The sequence below is a fragment of the Petromyzon marinus genome, chromosome 2, assembly GCF_048934315.1.
Source record: "Petromyzon marinus isolate PM22_M1 ecotype Great Lakes invasive population chromosome 2, UKy_Petmar_22M1.pri1.0, whole genome shotgun sequence".
NCBI lineage: Eukaryota > Metazoa > Chordata > Hyperoartia > Petromyzontiformes > Petromyzontidae > Petromyzon > Petromyzon marinus.
In genome coordinates, this window is record NC_133668.1 from 15,564,795 (window position 1) to 15,581,762 (window position 16,968).

The window sequence follows — 16,968 nt, forward strand, 5'->3', positions numbered from 1 at the left end:
GAGATCGACTCACCGAAGCCCTGGGGTTCGATCGAACCCAGGTTAAGAACCACTGTCCTAGAGTGTGTAGGCCGTGAGCTGCTCTATTTGCACAGCGCAACCTCGTGTTGTGACGTCGTCTCATTACAGCCACGGGAGCCTTTTTCACCGCTCTGAATGGGTCTCAAACGGCGTGGCACGGCGTGGCTAAAATGCGAAGCTGATCGCAACGAATGAAAGGGGGACATCTCTCGCTCGGATGCCCTTCACAGCCACCCCAAGACTTCTCCCGAGGCACAAATCAAACTGTGGGGTGATGCAGCGGTTTCTAACAAGAGCAACTTAAAATTGTATCTTCCTTAGGCAATTCACGTTGTGTTTTTTTTTAAACACAACACAACCAAACAATTCATAGAAAAATTATTTCTCATCTCCAGCTGCTTGGTGGAGCGGCGCCCCCACGCCCCCTAGTGGACGAACCGCGCCTGGATTTAAGTTGTGCCGCTGCTGGTGTTGATGGGGGGGGGGGAGTTTCCCCTTTCTCTCTCGTGCTCTCGTGTCAAACTTCTTCACCGAGTCGGCGACACTGACAGCGGTCCCTAAACTTTTTGGCACCAGGGACCGGTTTCGTGGAAGACAATTTTTTTCACGGACCGGCGGGGAGGTTGTTCATCATTGGGTCTTTCCCCCTTTTCAAAGAAGCTCTCCAGCAACGTTTGTTTTTTTACTCACTTTGGCTACTAGGGGTTAGCTGCAGGGGTGGGCAAATTTTTTCACTCGCGGCCCACAATGGGTTCTACAATTTGACAGAGGGGCCGGGCCAGGAACAGATGGATGGAGTGTTTGTGTGGACTAAATATAAATGACATGTAAAAATCATTACGTGAAAGGATTTGGCCTTTAACAGGTAGCAAAGCATTTATTTGCAAGGCAATTTAACAAATTGCACGAACATGAACAATACAAAAACCATGTCGTAACGTGACTGGTCAAACATCATGAAAACATCTGAGGCCTGCGCCCAAACCAATGACCTCACTTGAACTTCTTTATGATCTACATTAACAGGTTAGAGCAGCAATGCAGGCTGTGTGTCGGAGATTTGGCACCAATCTCGCTGCAGCAACACATCATCACTTTCAGTTTCAGTGGGAACAGTGTTGTTGATCTCCCATTTTTGCCAGTGCATCCAAGTCTGGAGTTATTTTGGTAGTGGCAATTCTCAGGATAGATCTGAGGTGCTGATCCGTTAACTTTGATCTGTGAGGGGCTTTGTTGGCGTTCATGACGCTGAATGTCTGCGTCTGCTCACACACAGAAGTCGAGCCAAACAAAGTCAGCATCTTCTGTGCAGTCCTCCGGAGGTTTGGAAACGTGGCTCTGTTAAGTGAAGCATAAAAGTCATTCAGTTCAACAGAGTTGAACTTCTCCTTTCGGACGGAGTCAGACTGAAGATCGATCAGTTCCAACTGCAGCTCCTGTGCTGCTGTTTCAGAGTCTTGTGACAGGGGACAGGACACCAGCTGAAATGACCGTTCAATGTTTTCGGAATCAGATAACCTACGGCAGAATTCTCCGTGCAGGTCCTCAAGTGATTTGCTGTATTTTTTGCGTTTTGCGGTGCCTCTTCCTGCATGGCAAGTATGGGGAAATGAGCGAAAGATTTGTTCGCAATTTGTCTGGCGAACAAGGTGAGCTTGGATTTGAAGGCTTTCACATGTTTGTACATGTCGTGAACAAACTGATCTTTCCCCTGCAGTCTCACATTCAGCTCATTCATGTGTGAAAATATATCCACAGCAAACGCAAAGTCACTAAGCCAGTTCTTGTCGCTTAGTTCAGGGAATTCGTCAGATTTCCCCATCAACTCCAAAAATGCGATGATGTCCTCTTTCAGCTCCCACACTCGTTGTAACACTTTCCCCAAACTTAACCAGCGGACACGAGAGTGGTACAGCAAGTCCTGATGATCCGCATCAGTTTCCTCTCGGAACGTAATAAACTGACGGTGCTGAAGTCCCCTTGCTCGTATAAAGTTAACAAGTTTTACGGCTGGATTCACGACATGATTAAGCTGCAATACAGACTTACACAGGGATTCCTGATGGATGATGCAGTGAAGGAAAATAAGATCCTGGTCAGGGTTTTCCTCTTTCACTTTATTCTGGATTCTTTTCAGCAGCCCAACATTTTTTCCAGTTAAATTTGTCGATCCATCCGTTGTGACATTGACAAGTTTACTCCAAGGTAACTTTATTCTTTCGATGACAGCAGACACCTAGTTATACAAGTCCTCTCCCCGCGTTGTTCCTTTCAGAGACTCCATGGTCAAAAACTCCTCTGTTATCGCACAACTGTCAATGCCTCGGATAAAAATGAGGAGCTGAGCAGTGTCTTTTACGTCCGTACTTTCATCCAGTGCTAGTGAATATAACTCAAAGGAATCAGACTTTTTGTTTAATTGGCTGGTTATATTTTCATCAATCAGTTCCACACGGCAGAGTCACAGTCCTGCGTGATAAACTGACTTTTTCAAATTAGCTTTTGATCTCCGGACAAAAGATGTCTGCTGTCTGTACCATGCATTCTTTTACAAACTCGCCTTCGGAGAAAGGCTGGCTGGCCTTTGCTATTTCGAATGCCACCAAGAAACTTGGCTTGGTAGTTGACTATTGAATCGCAGTTTGTCGGTGAAAAAAATGTTACTGAGCCTGTAAATTAGCCGCCAACCTCTGAGCCGTAGCCGCCCGTTCTTGCGTTGACTGCTTGCTAGCGTAGTTAGCATGCTTCGTAGCAAAGTGACGGCTGATGTTGTACTCCTTGAAAACTGCGACAGTTTCTCGGCATATCAGGCATACAGCCTTCGATTGGACTTCAGTGAAAAAGTATTTTGTTGTCCACTCCGTGTTAAACACTCGGCACTCGTTGTCCACTTTTCGTTTCCTTGATCCGCTCATTTTACAGAAGGGCTCACAGGGCTAAGCAAAAAAGTGAAGGGAGCACCGTATCGAACTCAGCAATGTAAACAAACCCTGAAAATGGCGCTGAAGGCCCACAATGCATTGCGAGATCATGTGCCCTTTCGAGCCCTATACACCACACTCCCGGTCAAAGTGCGCCATCTAATGGGGAAATGGGGGCATTACAGGAGAAAGGTAAAATTTAATTTAATAATATTTGGACAAGTTCAGCGGGCCGGATTAAAAATCCCAACGGGCCGTATACGGCGCGGGGGCCGTACTTTGCCCATGTCTGGGTTAGCTTGTGGGCTTACCAAAACTGTGACGAGTGCGCAGTGCGGGAAAGAGGCGCGGACGGAAGTGGTAAATAATAAAATAATGGGGCGGGCCACGTGCGGGCTCACCGCTCTCACCTCCTGCTGCTGGTTCCTAACAGGCCACGGACCGGTCCGTGACCCGGGTGTTGGGGACCCCTGGGCTCCAGCAGGATCTCCGCCGCTTACGGTAGACTGGCGTTCCCTGACGTGTCTCCACATTGACATTGGCTGTCTTGAGGTGTCTTTTAAGGACGCACTCTTTGGTTCTTTAGGTAAAGTCACGTTGGTAAAAAATATATATAAATACGTAAAAATCAAATCACGACGTTTCGGAGGCAACACAAGCTTCCTTCATCAGGTGTAAAAAAGGTCACAGCAAAATAACTTTTTTACACCTGATGAAGGAAGCTTGTGTTGCCTCCGAAAAGTCGTGATTTGATTTTTATGTATTATTATATTTTTTTTACCTGCGTGAATTTTAAGGACGTCTTTGTCGGGCAGGTTTTGGCCACCATGAACACGCTTGGCCCTCCTTTGGGGCCGTCCATAAATGACGTCACGCGATTTTGGACCATTTTTGACCCCCCCCCTCGTCACAGACCCCCCCTCAAATATGACGTCACAAAGCTCTGCCTGCCCCCCCCCCCCCCCCCCAAAATATAAAACATGCTTAAAATCGCTTTAAACTAGTCATTGTAGTGCGTATTTAATGTGGCGCTGCACTTTGTTGAAGAAAAAAATATTAAAAAGTCTATTCAATTAAGTAGAACGTGTCTATATTTATTTAAAGTTGTGCATTTTGATGTGACGTAACACATCGTCGCAAATGTCTGACCCCCCCCCCCCCCCCCAGGTGCGTGACGTCATTTATGGACGGCCCCTTTGGAGTTCACCAGAATCTCCATCATCCACGCATTATCTACTAATTTAACGTATCTAGTGGAAGCGCTTCATGTCAGGTTGTAATACGAGGGAATAAAAATCTCTACTTACGGTGCGAAAGAAGTTCCAACATACATACCTTTTTATACACTTACCTCGATTTCTAATTGACCATTTTACACGACTCTCCAGTGAACAAACATGATGCTATACAACAGCGCCACACATTGGTGGCCGGTCGGAAGTTATTCGAAGACACGCACACGATCTTAATTTCGAGAGTAAAACTAAATACCTTCAAATCCAGCGTATCGAAGAACTGTGGATTGTAGAAAATTAGCAAAGTCAGACTAGATCGTGTTTAGGATTCCTCCATGCTGGTCGCTCGCCTCTACTTCAACATTCTGATTCCCATCTACTTTCAGGAATATTCTGCCGTTCCCCGTTCCTCCAGCAAGCACAGTATGTTCTTTATTCCTTCGGTAAAGTCACGTAGGAAGAAGATAAATAATGTATTTGTGAATAATTTGTTTTCTTTAATTTCTTTCTACGTGACTTTACCGAAAGAACCAAAGAATAATTCCTGCGGTCACGAAAGCTTCGAATCTAGTTTAGCAAGTTCTTTATTTAGTAAGCTTGTATTTCACTTGTCTTGTTCACATTTATCTTGATTCGAATCTAGCCTTATTTGGGAAATTGGTCGCGAATTTCCTGCAATAGTATTACTGTTTTTGTATAATTAAATGTGAGATGGCTAAGTATTAACGAAAAAATTGTAAACTATGTTTGCACAGCTATTAAATACTTCATGGAATGATGCCCCATTGTTTTGTTAAGAGAAAAAATACTGATCTGAAGTACTGTACTTCATTCCTCATTAGCGTCCCATAAAATAAAGACCACAGGAAAATGGAAACTTCAGGGGGCAACCGACGATGTAAACAATTTGGATTTAAGAAATGTTCTCCACCATTGAACACAAATACAATGTTTCCAAATAAAAACAATTCCATATTCTGGCTTGTAGAACTTATGGCAAGGCATATGATGAATACGAAACTAAATTAAGTACGGTATGCATAAAAATACAACTTTAAAAGCGGCCACTTAAGATAGCAAGGATACTGCAGCGACAAAATACACATCAGTCCGGAAAGGAGATGAAACATCAACATTTAAAGTTATCAAAACTGGACGGGATCAATAAAGACATCAGCATCAGTAAAACGGCAATTACTGTATTCCCAAGTGCTGTTGCGCTGGACGATATAAGGGTATTTATAACTCACCATTATCACCTTCAATGATCGTGCTCCATTTGGGTGGTGGCAATGCACTTTCACATAGCAACCTCGGCAGTGGGTTTGATCGCTCATGAAGGAATATGAAGTCTTCGATGCGCAAGCTTTCAGTTGAGTCGTGCGTGAGACACCGACCGAATACAAACACATTCCTGCGGAGGGAGCTGGTAGGAACGTTGGGTTGCTCGGTCAATGGCCAGGGTCAACGGCGGCATGGTGTATTCCGCAAATATGCCCGTGAGGGCGGGCACAAGCCAGCGTGAGTAGGTTAAACGTTGAGTTTTATAAGGGCACCACGGGGTGCCCAGCCCCTCCTCACCCTCCCCACCCAGACCCTCCCCACTCTCCCCACCCAGCCCCTCCCATTTTTGGATGCACGACGGACGGACACAATAATCCCCTATGGGCTGGTGAAACCAGGAGGTTCCTACCAGTATAAGAGATGCCTTTTGTGGTGACAAAGCAAGGAGTCCGCATGTCTGTACATGCGGAGCTTTGACCAATATAAACTTGTATGCTAAAGTTATTTCCATAAACGTGTTTCCTCCCATGTGTAAAAATACTCCAAGCTGAATTAAACGTTCATGCACATACATTTCAATTATAATTCTTACATACCGTATTATTTTGGTCATCATCCTTGATCTACCCACTGCTGAATGAAGGCCGCCCTAAATGGTCGCCATTCCTAAAGGTCTCGTAATACAAAATTCCATCAATCTCCCACACAAAAGTAGATCTCATTGCTCCATCTGTGGAAGTCATCCTCTTAGACATTATCTCCTTTGGCTGCCACTCCATGGTCAAATCTCGGCAATCAGCCATCATCCTTTGAAGCGATGTGCCTTGTCCAAACGTGTCCTCTGATCGATGTGCACCTTTCTCTTGAGTACATTTGCAAGCGTGCGCCTCTCTCCATGTTTTATGCACGTTCCAACGTTTTAGTTTTATTTTCGTCAGTATCCATGTTTTTGATCGGTATAGCTGCAAATATGCACCGATTGAAACGCTTGTTTTAGCATTTTGCCCATTTACAAATTCTAAATTATTACCACTGTGGGAGGTCAACGATTTCCTTACGATGCAAATGGATGGTCACTGCAAAGACAAATGAAAATCATCTTTTCACACGGACCCATTGCACTTTACAGCAGACGCGTGCATTACCGCAACACTTTGAAGCTAATTTACATATTGCCGGAATTATAGCATGGTGGTATAAAGAGATCGGAATCTTACCAAAGACCGTTGACGTTGCAGCTTATAGTCAATGTAAAGCCTACGTGTTAAACTCAATGTAAAGTATTCAAACAGCCAGGGCACGATATTATATATTGCTTTGTTCCTTATTTACATTACTCATTTAGGTATACGATATTTGGTGAATATCAGAAAATCAGGCATCATACAATGATCAAATGTTGAAAGAGAATAAACGGAATACATTATGAATGTACGTTGAAAGTGCATTTTGACAATGTATAATTTGCAAAAAAAAGTGGGCATCAGAAGTTCATCTCGTCAGACTCTTGAAGATGATCTCAGATCAGGGTGGCCTGTTACAGTGAATGAGGCAAACTTCAAGATTAAGCAAGATGGTTTCGAAGACTGCTTTTTCAAAGTTAGACACCTTCGACATGAGCGTGGAATCAGTTGAAACAAGTCTGAACGATCACGTGGGAATGAAAAAGGTATGTGGAATTCAGGCCAGTGTCTTTGCAGTCATGAAATCCAGATTTTAAAAAAATTCACAAAAATGAAAGCCGCACCCTTGCTTCTGGATGACAATGCCCCAGCACAAATTGTATTGGTGTCATGTACTTGGTGAATCTTAGGCTCAAATATTTCTGTTCCATCGTACTTCAAAAAAAGTTAACACTTCCGAGAATTTGCAACAATACCACAATAAATGTGCTGCCTCCGGGATCTGGAGACCACCTGGAGAAGATTTCAGGCACGTGTTGACAATGATGGCGAACAAGTGGAGACTCTTGACTTTTTGAAGCTAATCACATACATTTGTGATCATGTTACAGTGTACTATCCGTTTTTTTCCATTAAAAACGAGTCCCATATGTGTTGACATGTTTTGAAGCACCCTGTATACACACTTAAATTGTATTCTTAAAAATGGGATTTTTTTTTAAATACACCAAATGGCGCGTCCGAGTTTAACAAGTATTCTCAACGTGCTGTCACTGAGATTCTTCCAGTTGGGTACATTTTTCGCATAATGCTCCCGTTATAACGCAGAACGCGCACGTTACAAGGTGGTTTCTGAGTGGTCTACGACGAACTACTTTCTTGAACTGCGCAGCTGATCAGAATGATACAGTATGTGGAACGATACAGTGAAGTACCGATGTACCCCGTTATCCCGCCATCTGTACACGTGTCTCGTATATCGCCAAACGTTATCGTTACGTTATTTATGGGGAAAGTTTTTGCTTAATGCGGCACTTTTCAGGAACACATCACCGCGTATTTAATCTGTAAATCTTCAGATTGTCGAGCAATCAATTATGTTCATGTCACAGCTAAAAATGTGCAAGTGAAGATATTTCATAGCTGTTTTACTGAAATACATTCTAATAATACATTTACTAAATTGACCAGTGATGTTGGGAAACAAGGGTTACATTTTAATAAATTACAAATAAGTTTAGTTCATTATTTTGAAGACTAAATTCACATAGTACAGCAAATATTACGCAAATCAAGAACAGCAGGTGTTTATGAAATAATACACCAACATGCCAGGCAACATAATAGGGGTTTTCCCCTTTTTTCTAGCAACAAAACTGAAACCTTTTACAAGGATTCATGTCTGCATTAACCACAAAACCTGCAAACAAAAACCATATGATAATATATGCATCGTCCTTGAAACTGATTGATCCACACCAAGGGACGGCTTTCTTTTGAGCCTCGACCCAATTGGTGCTCAACCAGATGACGCCAAAAGGCGTACAGCTCAAAGACAATGTACTATCAAAGTAATGAGGGCGCGGGGTGAGCATCTACATCATTAGACCTGTCAGGCAACATTTGACTTTTGAAGAGTTATGCAAAAGTTAAAAATGATCAAAATACATCAACGCAAAATACTGCAGGAAACCTTTAACAAGGCAAGTCCACAATGAAACACAATGATCACCCACAGACACCTGCCATATCAGGTTAGACTGTAATAATGTAGTTTCTTCAATCAGTGGCCCATAAAAGCACTTGTCCCACTAAGATAATGCCTTGCCAAAACACAGAAATACAGATTCGTCAGATGAAAGAGGATTTCAGACAAGAGTTACAGTTATGGTCACATGTACAGTATATGGACATCAGCTCATGTGATACCACAACGTCTGTACACAGCAAGTATAAAGTCATGTAGTCCACAGCACGCACCATTTTTTATGCAGCCTATGGATTTTAAAATGTAGCATGCACACCTGCTGATAAAACTTTGGTAAGGAACTGCTTGCAACATGTAGACATTTTTAGTTTATTTACATGGTTTTAATATACTCTGCTCTCCTTTTCTGTTCTAAATATCAGAAATTCCAATACATCTCAGTAATAAATAAATACAACATTTAAGGATATACTTCATCTTCATGCCAAATAGAATGGCATGCAAATATAAGGTTCATTACTGTTAAGTGAGAAAGTGATAGTTGGAAAATAGAACATACGGTCTATCAAAATAAAGTAACAATTTGCAACATAACACAACATTGCAAGCTTCAAAATTACCAGCATGGCCATCCAGTAACACTTAGGTTGTGTGTGATTGTTACAAGCACGGTATCTAGAATCAAAGACTCTAGCTCATGAGATCTGTTTTAAAGACCCTTGTGTCTGTGGTAGAATGAGCCTCTTCCTCATCGTGTTTGATAGCTTTGGGGGTCGTTGATGCAGCCCTTGGTTGCAAACGCTCACTCTCCTGTTCACCTCTGTCAGCACCTCCAACAGATCATGACCCCTACAAGAGGCACACAATGCACATTAGACAGCAAAATGCTAAGAATATATCATGCACTGCGACAACAAAAATATTCCATCAGTACAGTACACAATGTTTGTAACATCATTCGCATTGTGTCCAGCTGATAATCATGTCAATTAGCCCATATCATTTAAACAATGACACTTGCCTTATAAGACAGTGCATATCGCTAAATTGCACATTGGTATTACTACATTGTACGAATACAACTTTTCTATTTTAAAATGTACATGAGAAAGAACCGCGCACATAGAGTACTTACATTGGCCACAATTCACTCAGGCATTTAGTGAGGTGTTTTATAAAAGGTGTTCCATCAGACTTGTCTTTTCTGCTACAAGCTTCTTCTTCAACTACGTGTTTGCACTCCAAAACATCAGCATTAATCGGGATGCCTGGCCCATCTGCTTCCAAATAATCATCAAAATGAACACCCCCTGATGAGTCAACTTGCAAACTTTGGCCATACAATGTTCCAGCCACCATCACCGTCAGTATGAAGAACAACTTGGGTTTACCCACAAGGGCTGGGCAATGCTGCCCATTGAAATTCATTGACAGCATCTAGAAAAAAAAGTAACAGGTGTGCATTTGTGGTTACACATTTATCATGTCAATAAGAAGCCAAATATGTCGTTGGTTCGTATAGCCAATAGACCCATGCATAAAGTGCAATAATTACATTGCGTCTCACAACGTGGCAGCAAAATCATTTAAATTGTTGGTGCCCATTGTAATACATACTTCAATTGAAACAGGAATTCCATCGGTGCCATTTATGTCAGAATCTGTGCCCTTCCCGAGCACGAAGCAAACGAAGCAGCTGTGCATCTTTTTAAAGGGACAGAAGCTCTGGAGATTTCGCAAATCCATGCTTGACAGGTCATGAAAAATCATAATTTCAAAGCCGAGGTTTGAGAACGCCGTCCTTATATTGTCTGCAAAACAACACATGCACTCAGAATAAACATCAAATTGTGAAGGTTTTATGACGAACCTGAGCATATTAGTGCACATCCATAAGCTAGTGTTATAACATACAAGCATTAAGAGGATCACAATGACTTGTACAAAATAATTTTAATCAACCATAATAAGCAAAAAATAATCCTCCTAAAATAGAGCCCTGAGATTCAGTAAGCAAGATAATTCTGTAGTATACTCTTTGGTTCTTTCGGTAAAGTCACGTAGGTTTAAAATAAAATAAATCACGACGTTTCGATCGCAACACAAGCGTCCATCATCAGGTGGAACAGATACAACAGGAGAACTGCTGACATAGGAGAAAGAGCTGCTGCAACAAGAGTTTACATCGGATTTTGGTGGGCTCAACCCAATGGTAAGTGGGCGGATCTAGAGAAGGAATTTGTACATAAATGTAAATGTGAGAGATTAGCATGCAAATGTGAAAGAGATTAGCATGTCAATGTGAGAGATATTAGCATGTCAATGTGAGAGAGATTAGCATGTCAATGTGAGATATATTTGCATGTCTATGTGAGACGGTCCCAGCCACCGGTGACGGGAGATCCTCCTGTGGCTGGGCCACCTTGCAGATATTTAACCTGGTGATGTACTCAGAGAGTCGGAAATAACAGCTGACATAGGCAGGTAGGATGGAAACATCACAGTCAGTTAAAACTTTACTTGGTTAATAACGTCCTTCCAATGATTGCTCAGTTTGTACCCATCCTCTCGGTTGAAGTTGTATCTGTGTTCAAATATCTGGATGGCTTCATGGACAAATCTCTGAAGGTAGCCGGTAGGTTTTAACTGACTGTGATGTTTCCATCCTACCTGCCTATGTCAGCTGTTATTTCCGACTCTCTGAGTACATCACCAGTTTAAATATCTGTAAGGTGGCCCAGCCACAGGAGGATCCCCACCACCTCCGGTGGCTGGGACCGTCTCATATTAACATGCATATCTCTCACATTTACATACAAATTCCTTCTCTAGCTCCGCTCACTTACCCCTGGGTTGAGCCCACCAAAATCCTATATAAACTCTTGTTGCAGCAGCTCTTTCTCCTATGTCAGCAGTTCTCCCGCTGTATCTGTTCCACCTGATGACGGTCGCTTGTGTTGCGATCGAAATGTCACGATTTATTTTATTTTCTACCTACGTGGCTTTACCGAAAGAACCAAAGAGTATGGATTCCTGCAGTCACGAAAGCGTCAAATCAAGATTCATTCCGTAGTAATTAAAAATAAAACCACAAATGTCCCACACAACCTCACCTGCATCTTTATACAAGGCATCTGTATTCCGAAGTCCTTGTATGTTTACCACCAGCAGGCACAGCCCAAGAGGTTGAGCCATCGGGTAGCAATCCGTCTCCAGCTATAGAAAAATAAGCAAGGCGAGTACAATAATAAAGATGAAGTTTTACATCCTGCAATTGCTTGCTCATGCCACTGCTAGCAGAAGGGCCTCCACTAAAGGAAGTTCTAGAAAGCCCCTCTAGAGGGTATTTAGCCTACTCTTCCATGCTGACCAGACATCTTGGAAGCGGTGAGAGTATCCACACCTTACCCCCCTACATGCAACCTGCCGATCGGCTATGTACCCATTTATAATCATGAGGGGCCTCGGGGTTTAAAACACTTGCCTATTTTTTTTTAACTGCCGCACCCAGGAGATCAAAACAGAGCCATCTGAATTGCAGGTCCAGTGTGCTTACCATTGCAACATGACACCAGGGATGGCTGATGATCAAGAATAATGACGTAGTGGCAGCCAAGGGAGGGAACATGTCCAAGAGGACGACAACAGAGGATACGGGGCGATGAAAGCAGCCTGTGTCCATGCAATAGATGAAACTAAACTTTTGAAACTAAACTATTTTTCATTTTACCAAGCAAGGCTCACTGAGCTATATAGCTCTTTTCCAGAAGCGACATGGCCACAAATGATAGCTCAACAAAGTGGCTTATCAGTGGAAATTTATAGCAAAATACTCTAAAGGCGTGTTTCTAAATGTGGAGGGAGAAACCCAAGGACCTGAAGAAAAAAATCCATATGACCTGGGGGAGAACATGTAAACTCCAAAGATACAGGCGTCAGGTTCGGGATCAAACCTATGGCCTCATGTATACCAGGCGAGGTAATTCACATCTCGCCACTGCAGCGAGATTAACTATTTTCACTGCAGGATTGTGAGATATGGTGAATGTGTGAAAGCCTTTATTGAGCAGTGAATCGACTGTTGGTGATGATGAAAAATGCATATTTACAATTGATGAGCTTGGAGCGTTTGGCCTGTCTCTTGAAGCTTGTACCACTGATGAACGTACAGGTATTTCTTTTGGAGACACAAAGGACAATGAAAACACAATCACACGACTTTAGTACTGAAATCAGTGGCAATAAAATGCTAAATCGTGTTTAAAGAGTGCAATTGCAGAAATAATAACAATAAAAAAACATAATAACAATTGTGATGTCACATTGTCTCCAATCAGCTGTTGTCATGTGTAAATTCCTGCCGACCATAACATTCAACTTACGTTGGCGCATTGGGGTATGGGGGTATGCATTGGGATATTGTGACATTAGTGGGCCAGCAATTCCACGTACAGATGAACATCCTGAATTATACGGTTTCTCAACCTAGAAAAAAGGCCACAATTGAATATATTAGCATGATACCATTTAAAAGTCTAATAATACCTCAAATATTTTCAACATTCATTTATCAACCACTACATAAGAAAATACATATTATGCTGGTATTTTAATATTTCCCAACTATTCAATTGCTGCAATCATACAGTTTTGTATATACTCATTGCGTAATTATAGTCCAATACACAAAATGTACACATGAAGAACCGTGTACAATATAAATCAATAGCAATGAATAATAGAATGTAATTCTATCCAATCAATGTTAGAAGCATATTTTTCAATTGGATGTTAACATTTAGCAAGACGGACTCAGCACATGCAAACATCACATGCCTATATTACTAAAGATGGGAACACTACATTGAAAAACTGTAAATGTTGTTTACCATTTGGACTCCTCTTCCACCAAACTGTCTGTTGTGGGCACCACGATGCATCAATTGGTCAGGCAGTGAAGCAGGATGTGCATTCACATACACCCTCTCTGCAGATGGCATTCTCAAATATGTAGCAGGATCCGCTGCTCTTTCTGATCCTTAGACGATACATCAAAGTACAAAAATATGCAGTGAGCATTGGGAGTTGTCCCTAGTGGAGAGGCTAATGAATGACATGAGCAAGAGCGTGCGATACTTGGCTCATATTTTCGAATGGACAAAACATTCTTGACGAAGCAATTTAACATTGAATGTTGGGCCTTTAGATTTTCGATACGTGACATTTTACAGCATTTAGAATAAAATTCAAATGTTTACTTATTTATCCATAAAAGCCTCACTGAAATTCAAGACATTCAAGTTGGTATATCATTAAGATAATTGGCCAGTATCAGAGATTACAATGTTATGTCGTAGTCTTAAAACTGTACCCGCTGGGCTTTTCAGTTTGAATCGGTTTAATTTTTTTTTCAAATCATGCCTTTCAGCAATCTCAAAGCATTGCTCAAGCATCGATAGGTTGTCTGATGAAAGCTGGCCTTGTTCCTCCAGTAAATGGCACAGTTCCAATAGACTCTGTAATGCAACACAGACATGTGGATTAATGAAATAATTGCAGACATTCATCACACTCTTGTCAATCTACTGCAAGTGCGTTTTGATTCGTAAACAAATACAGTTTGTTACAGATGTGTTGACCAATATGGACTATCTCCAGAGTATATTTTTTGAAAATTGGGAACAATACCATTGTGTAATTGTGATACATACATTGACATTATTTAGCCTATTTTGAGGAAGGTCATCTTGTAGGCAGTACTTGATGCTTGACAGTTCATCATTTGAGATGCCTTCATTCAGTTCAACCAAAAATTCCCTGCAGGATAAAAAAAAACACTACCGTCAAACTTAGTGGAAACTGTTGGTGGAAGCATTGCAAGGAATTTAACTCTGAGATTATAAAACAATTGCATGATGAATCATCACTTTCATCACTAATTTAAATTAACACCCACACGAGAAAAAATATCTATATTTGAATAATCCACACTATGAGCATGGCTACTCTTGTTGATTCCAGCCATCCATGAGTTGTTCTTTAAGTACCAACAGTATATAAGCAACAAACTGTGAATCATGTTCATTCATTGATGAAATTAAAACCTCAGCATCCTGTCACCAATTCGGACAATCCAATGCTACCATCCATCTCACTCCTGCACATGTACTGGATCTCATTGCCCCAGCCTCAGGATGGTCATTCTCATTTGGCTATCATTCCAGCATCAGTCTCGTTCACCTGCTACAGTTCCATCTCGCGTTGTGTTCAACCCAAGGATATGTACCTTTTTTGTCAATATTTGTGATTGCGTGTTTGTTTCCTGATCCGTGTGCTTTTTTATCACTCAGTGCAATTCCAAGCATGCTTATAAACAGACGTTTATAAACAGCCGTTTATAAACCATAAAGATCTCAATTCACACATTGGAATTAATATGGAAATTTTAAATAAAGCAGGATCCACTTGTGAAATACCAAGAATGGTCAACATTGGATGGAAAGCCTACTTTACGAGAAATATTCATAATTTGAGGTGGGACGCGATTTTGACAGATCCTGAATAAAAGTCATAAATGGCACACCAACAACGTTTAGGATAAATATTTATAGAGTCATGGTACCCAAAAAGCGAGGACCAAATTTAATAGAGCATATTAACTTAATGCCGGAGCATAATTTTCGGACTGAGTACACCGAGGACCCAAGCGAACTTTAGACACCACCAGAGCGGTCAAGAGAGTGAGAAGGGGTTATGGGGACGGACTTATATATTGGTCAGTTTCTTGATGTCAATATTTAATTGCAAAAAATAGCTCACCACTGTACACATTCCAAATACACATTGACGATGCCGTCATCTCAAGATATTTCACTCACAGAGTACCACTCTGAGATTGAAGTGTCCATCGAAAAGACGAATCAAACATGGGAACATGTCCCATTCTTGTCCGGGTCCACAATAGGAGATTACCACCAACCACTGCTTGAGATCGGAGACACTTTAAATGTAAAATCATCCCCCCCCAAGGTGGTCAGGACCCAAGACGTACCCGGACATCCAGCTCTGGCGGTAACATCAACGATGTCCAAGAGCACACGAGTGAGCAAGGGTGACGAGGGCACGGCAAACCACTAAAGGATCTCCCCCTCACCTGTAGCTGGAGCCGGTTCGACTTGTCGCCACCGTCCCATAATCAACATTGTTAGCTCCTCCTGCCATCTGGGCGTTGTGGATGCCCAATCGGCGCAGCAGATCGTGGCGGTGCAAGGCGCTGAGCTTGGCCGTCAGCTGGCCGATGCCCCCCATCTGGAAGAGGGCCATCAGCAGCTCGGCTGTGGGCAGGGAGGCCCAGGTGGGCAACTCATCCCGACACAGGAATCGCAGGCTGCTCACCTCTTCTTCGCTCAACTGTTCGGATAATCTTTGGAGTTCCAACCTATGAGACATCGTTAAAGAAGCCATATTCGTGCGCTTAAGAGAACCCCAATGCGTGTTGTTCGTCAGTGGCAGGCAGCTTCACGTCACCGAACTCCGAAGTCTTCTCCTGATGTCCTGAAGCGTGGCGATGATGTTAAATTCGAGGCGAATTCCGAACGTGAGGCGTTCGAAGTTGTCAATACGTCTGAGATGTCCTATGTTGCCTGAAGCTGGATCTTGACTGCAAATCGCTCTCGATGCGAACCACAGAATTGACGTTAGACATCGAGTACGGCGTCTATGACCTAAAGCCTCGACTAGGCCGACAACGAATGGAGGCAAACGCGACAAAGTGAGCGCGAACAAAAGCTACATTTTACGCGCGATACGCATTTTCGGACACCTCGTTTGAGATCTTCCCCAAGTCACACGAGGTCGATGATGCGGCGGCCTTGAGAAGGAAGGACCTGTTGGTAAAAGTTAAACGTCAAAGTTAACGTAGCGCGGCTCTGCACCTCACCCCCCACGATCGCGGCCTCGCCCGACGAGACAGACGCGGAACAAAGTGGAATTCAAATTTAAAGGGTGACGGTTATCCCGTGGGGCGACAATTATTTCGTGGAAGACCACGGATGAATGACAACCGAACGTTCATAATGATAATAACGATAACGATTAAGCGATACGAACCTTACAGGAATTGCCGGCTTCGACACCGAAACTGCTTCAGTTGCGTAGCAGGCTGAGTTGAGGGAGTGGAAGGGAGATCCCCCTCTGGATGACGTCACGCGAGGCGTTTCTCAGGAAGCCTGTGCCTTATTCTTAGTTGTTTCGGTAAAGTCACGTTGAAGAGAAACAACAAATAATATAATATATATTAAAAAATACAAATTCTCACGACGTTTCGACCATAACTCAAACGGTCATCTTCGTTTGAGTTATGGTCGAAACGTCGTGAGAATTTTTATTTTTTATAT

The 16,968-nt window shown here is 42.5% G+C and overlaps 1 protein-coding gene and 1 long non-coding RNA gene across 4 annotated transcripts; both read right to left on the reverse strand.

The window, feature by feature from the left end:
• Nucleotides 1-865: 865 nt before the first annotated feature.
• LOC142929350 (uncharacterized) lies at nt 866-3,845 on the reverse strand. Its single transcript, XR_012945645.1, has 2 exons — nt 3,353-3,845; nt 866-3,101 (listed from the first exon to the last, which is right to left on the reverse strand). It is a non-coding gene; the product is annotated as an uncharacterized LOC142929350 (long non-coding RNA).
• Nucleotides 3,846-8,060: 4,215 nt separating this feature from the next.
• On the reverse strand, nt 8,061-16,804 carry LOC116946240 (caspase-8-like). 3 transcript variants are annotated; one of them, XM_032961272.2, is made up of 11 exons: nt 16,682-16,804; nt 15,726-16,458; nt 14,284-14,389; nt 13,944-14,088; nt 13,462-13,604; nt 12,955-13,057; nt 12,682-12,749; nt 11,686-11,788; nt 10,190-10,383; nt 9,708-10,009; nt 8,061-9,421 (listed from the first exon to the last, which is right to left on the reverse strand). In XM_032961272.2, the coding sequence occupies exons 2-11, from the start codon at nt 16,034-16,036 to the stop codon at nt 9,268-9,270; spliced, it is 1,629 nt and encodes a 542-aa protein (XP_032817163.2). In that variant the 5' UTR covers nt 16,037-16,458; nt 16,682-16,804; the 3' UTR covers nt 8,061-9,267. The 3 variants fall into 3 exon arrangements, with proteins under 3 accessions (XP_032817163.2, XP_032817147.2, XP_032817155.2); XM_032961256.2 differs by having other exon boundaries at nt 13,462-13,610; XM_032961264.2 differs by having other exon boundaries at nt 13,462-13,610; nt 16,687-16,780.
• Nucleotides 16,805-16,968: the final 164 nt, after the last annotated feature.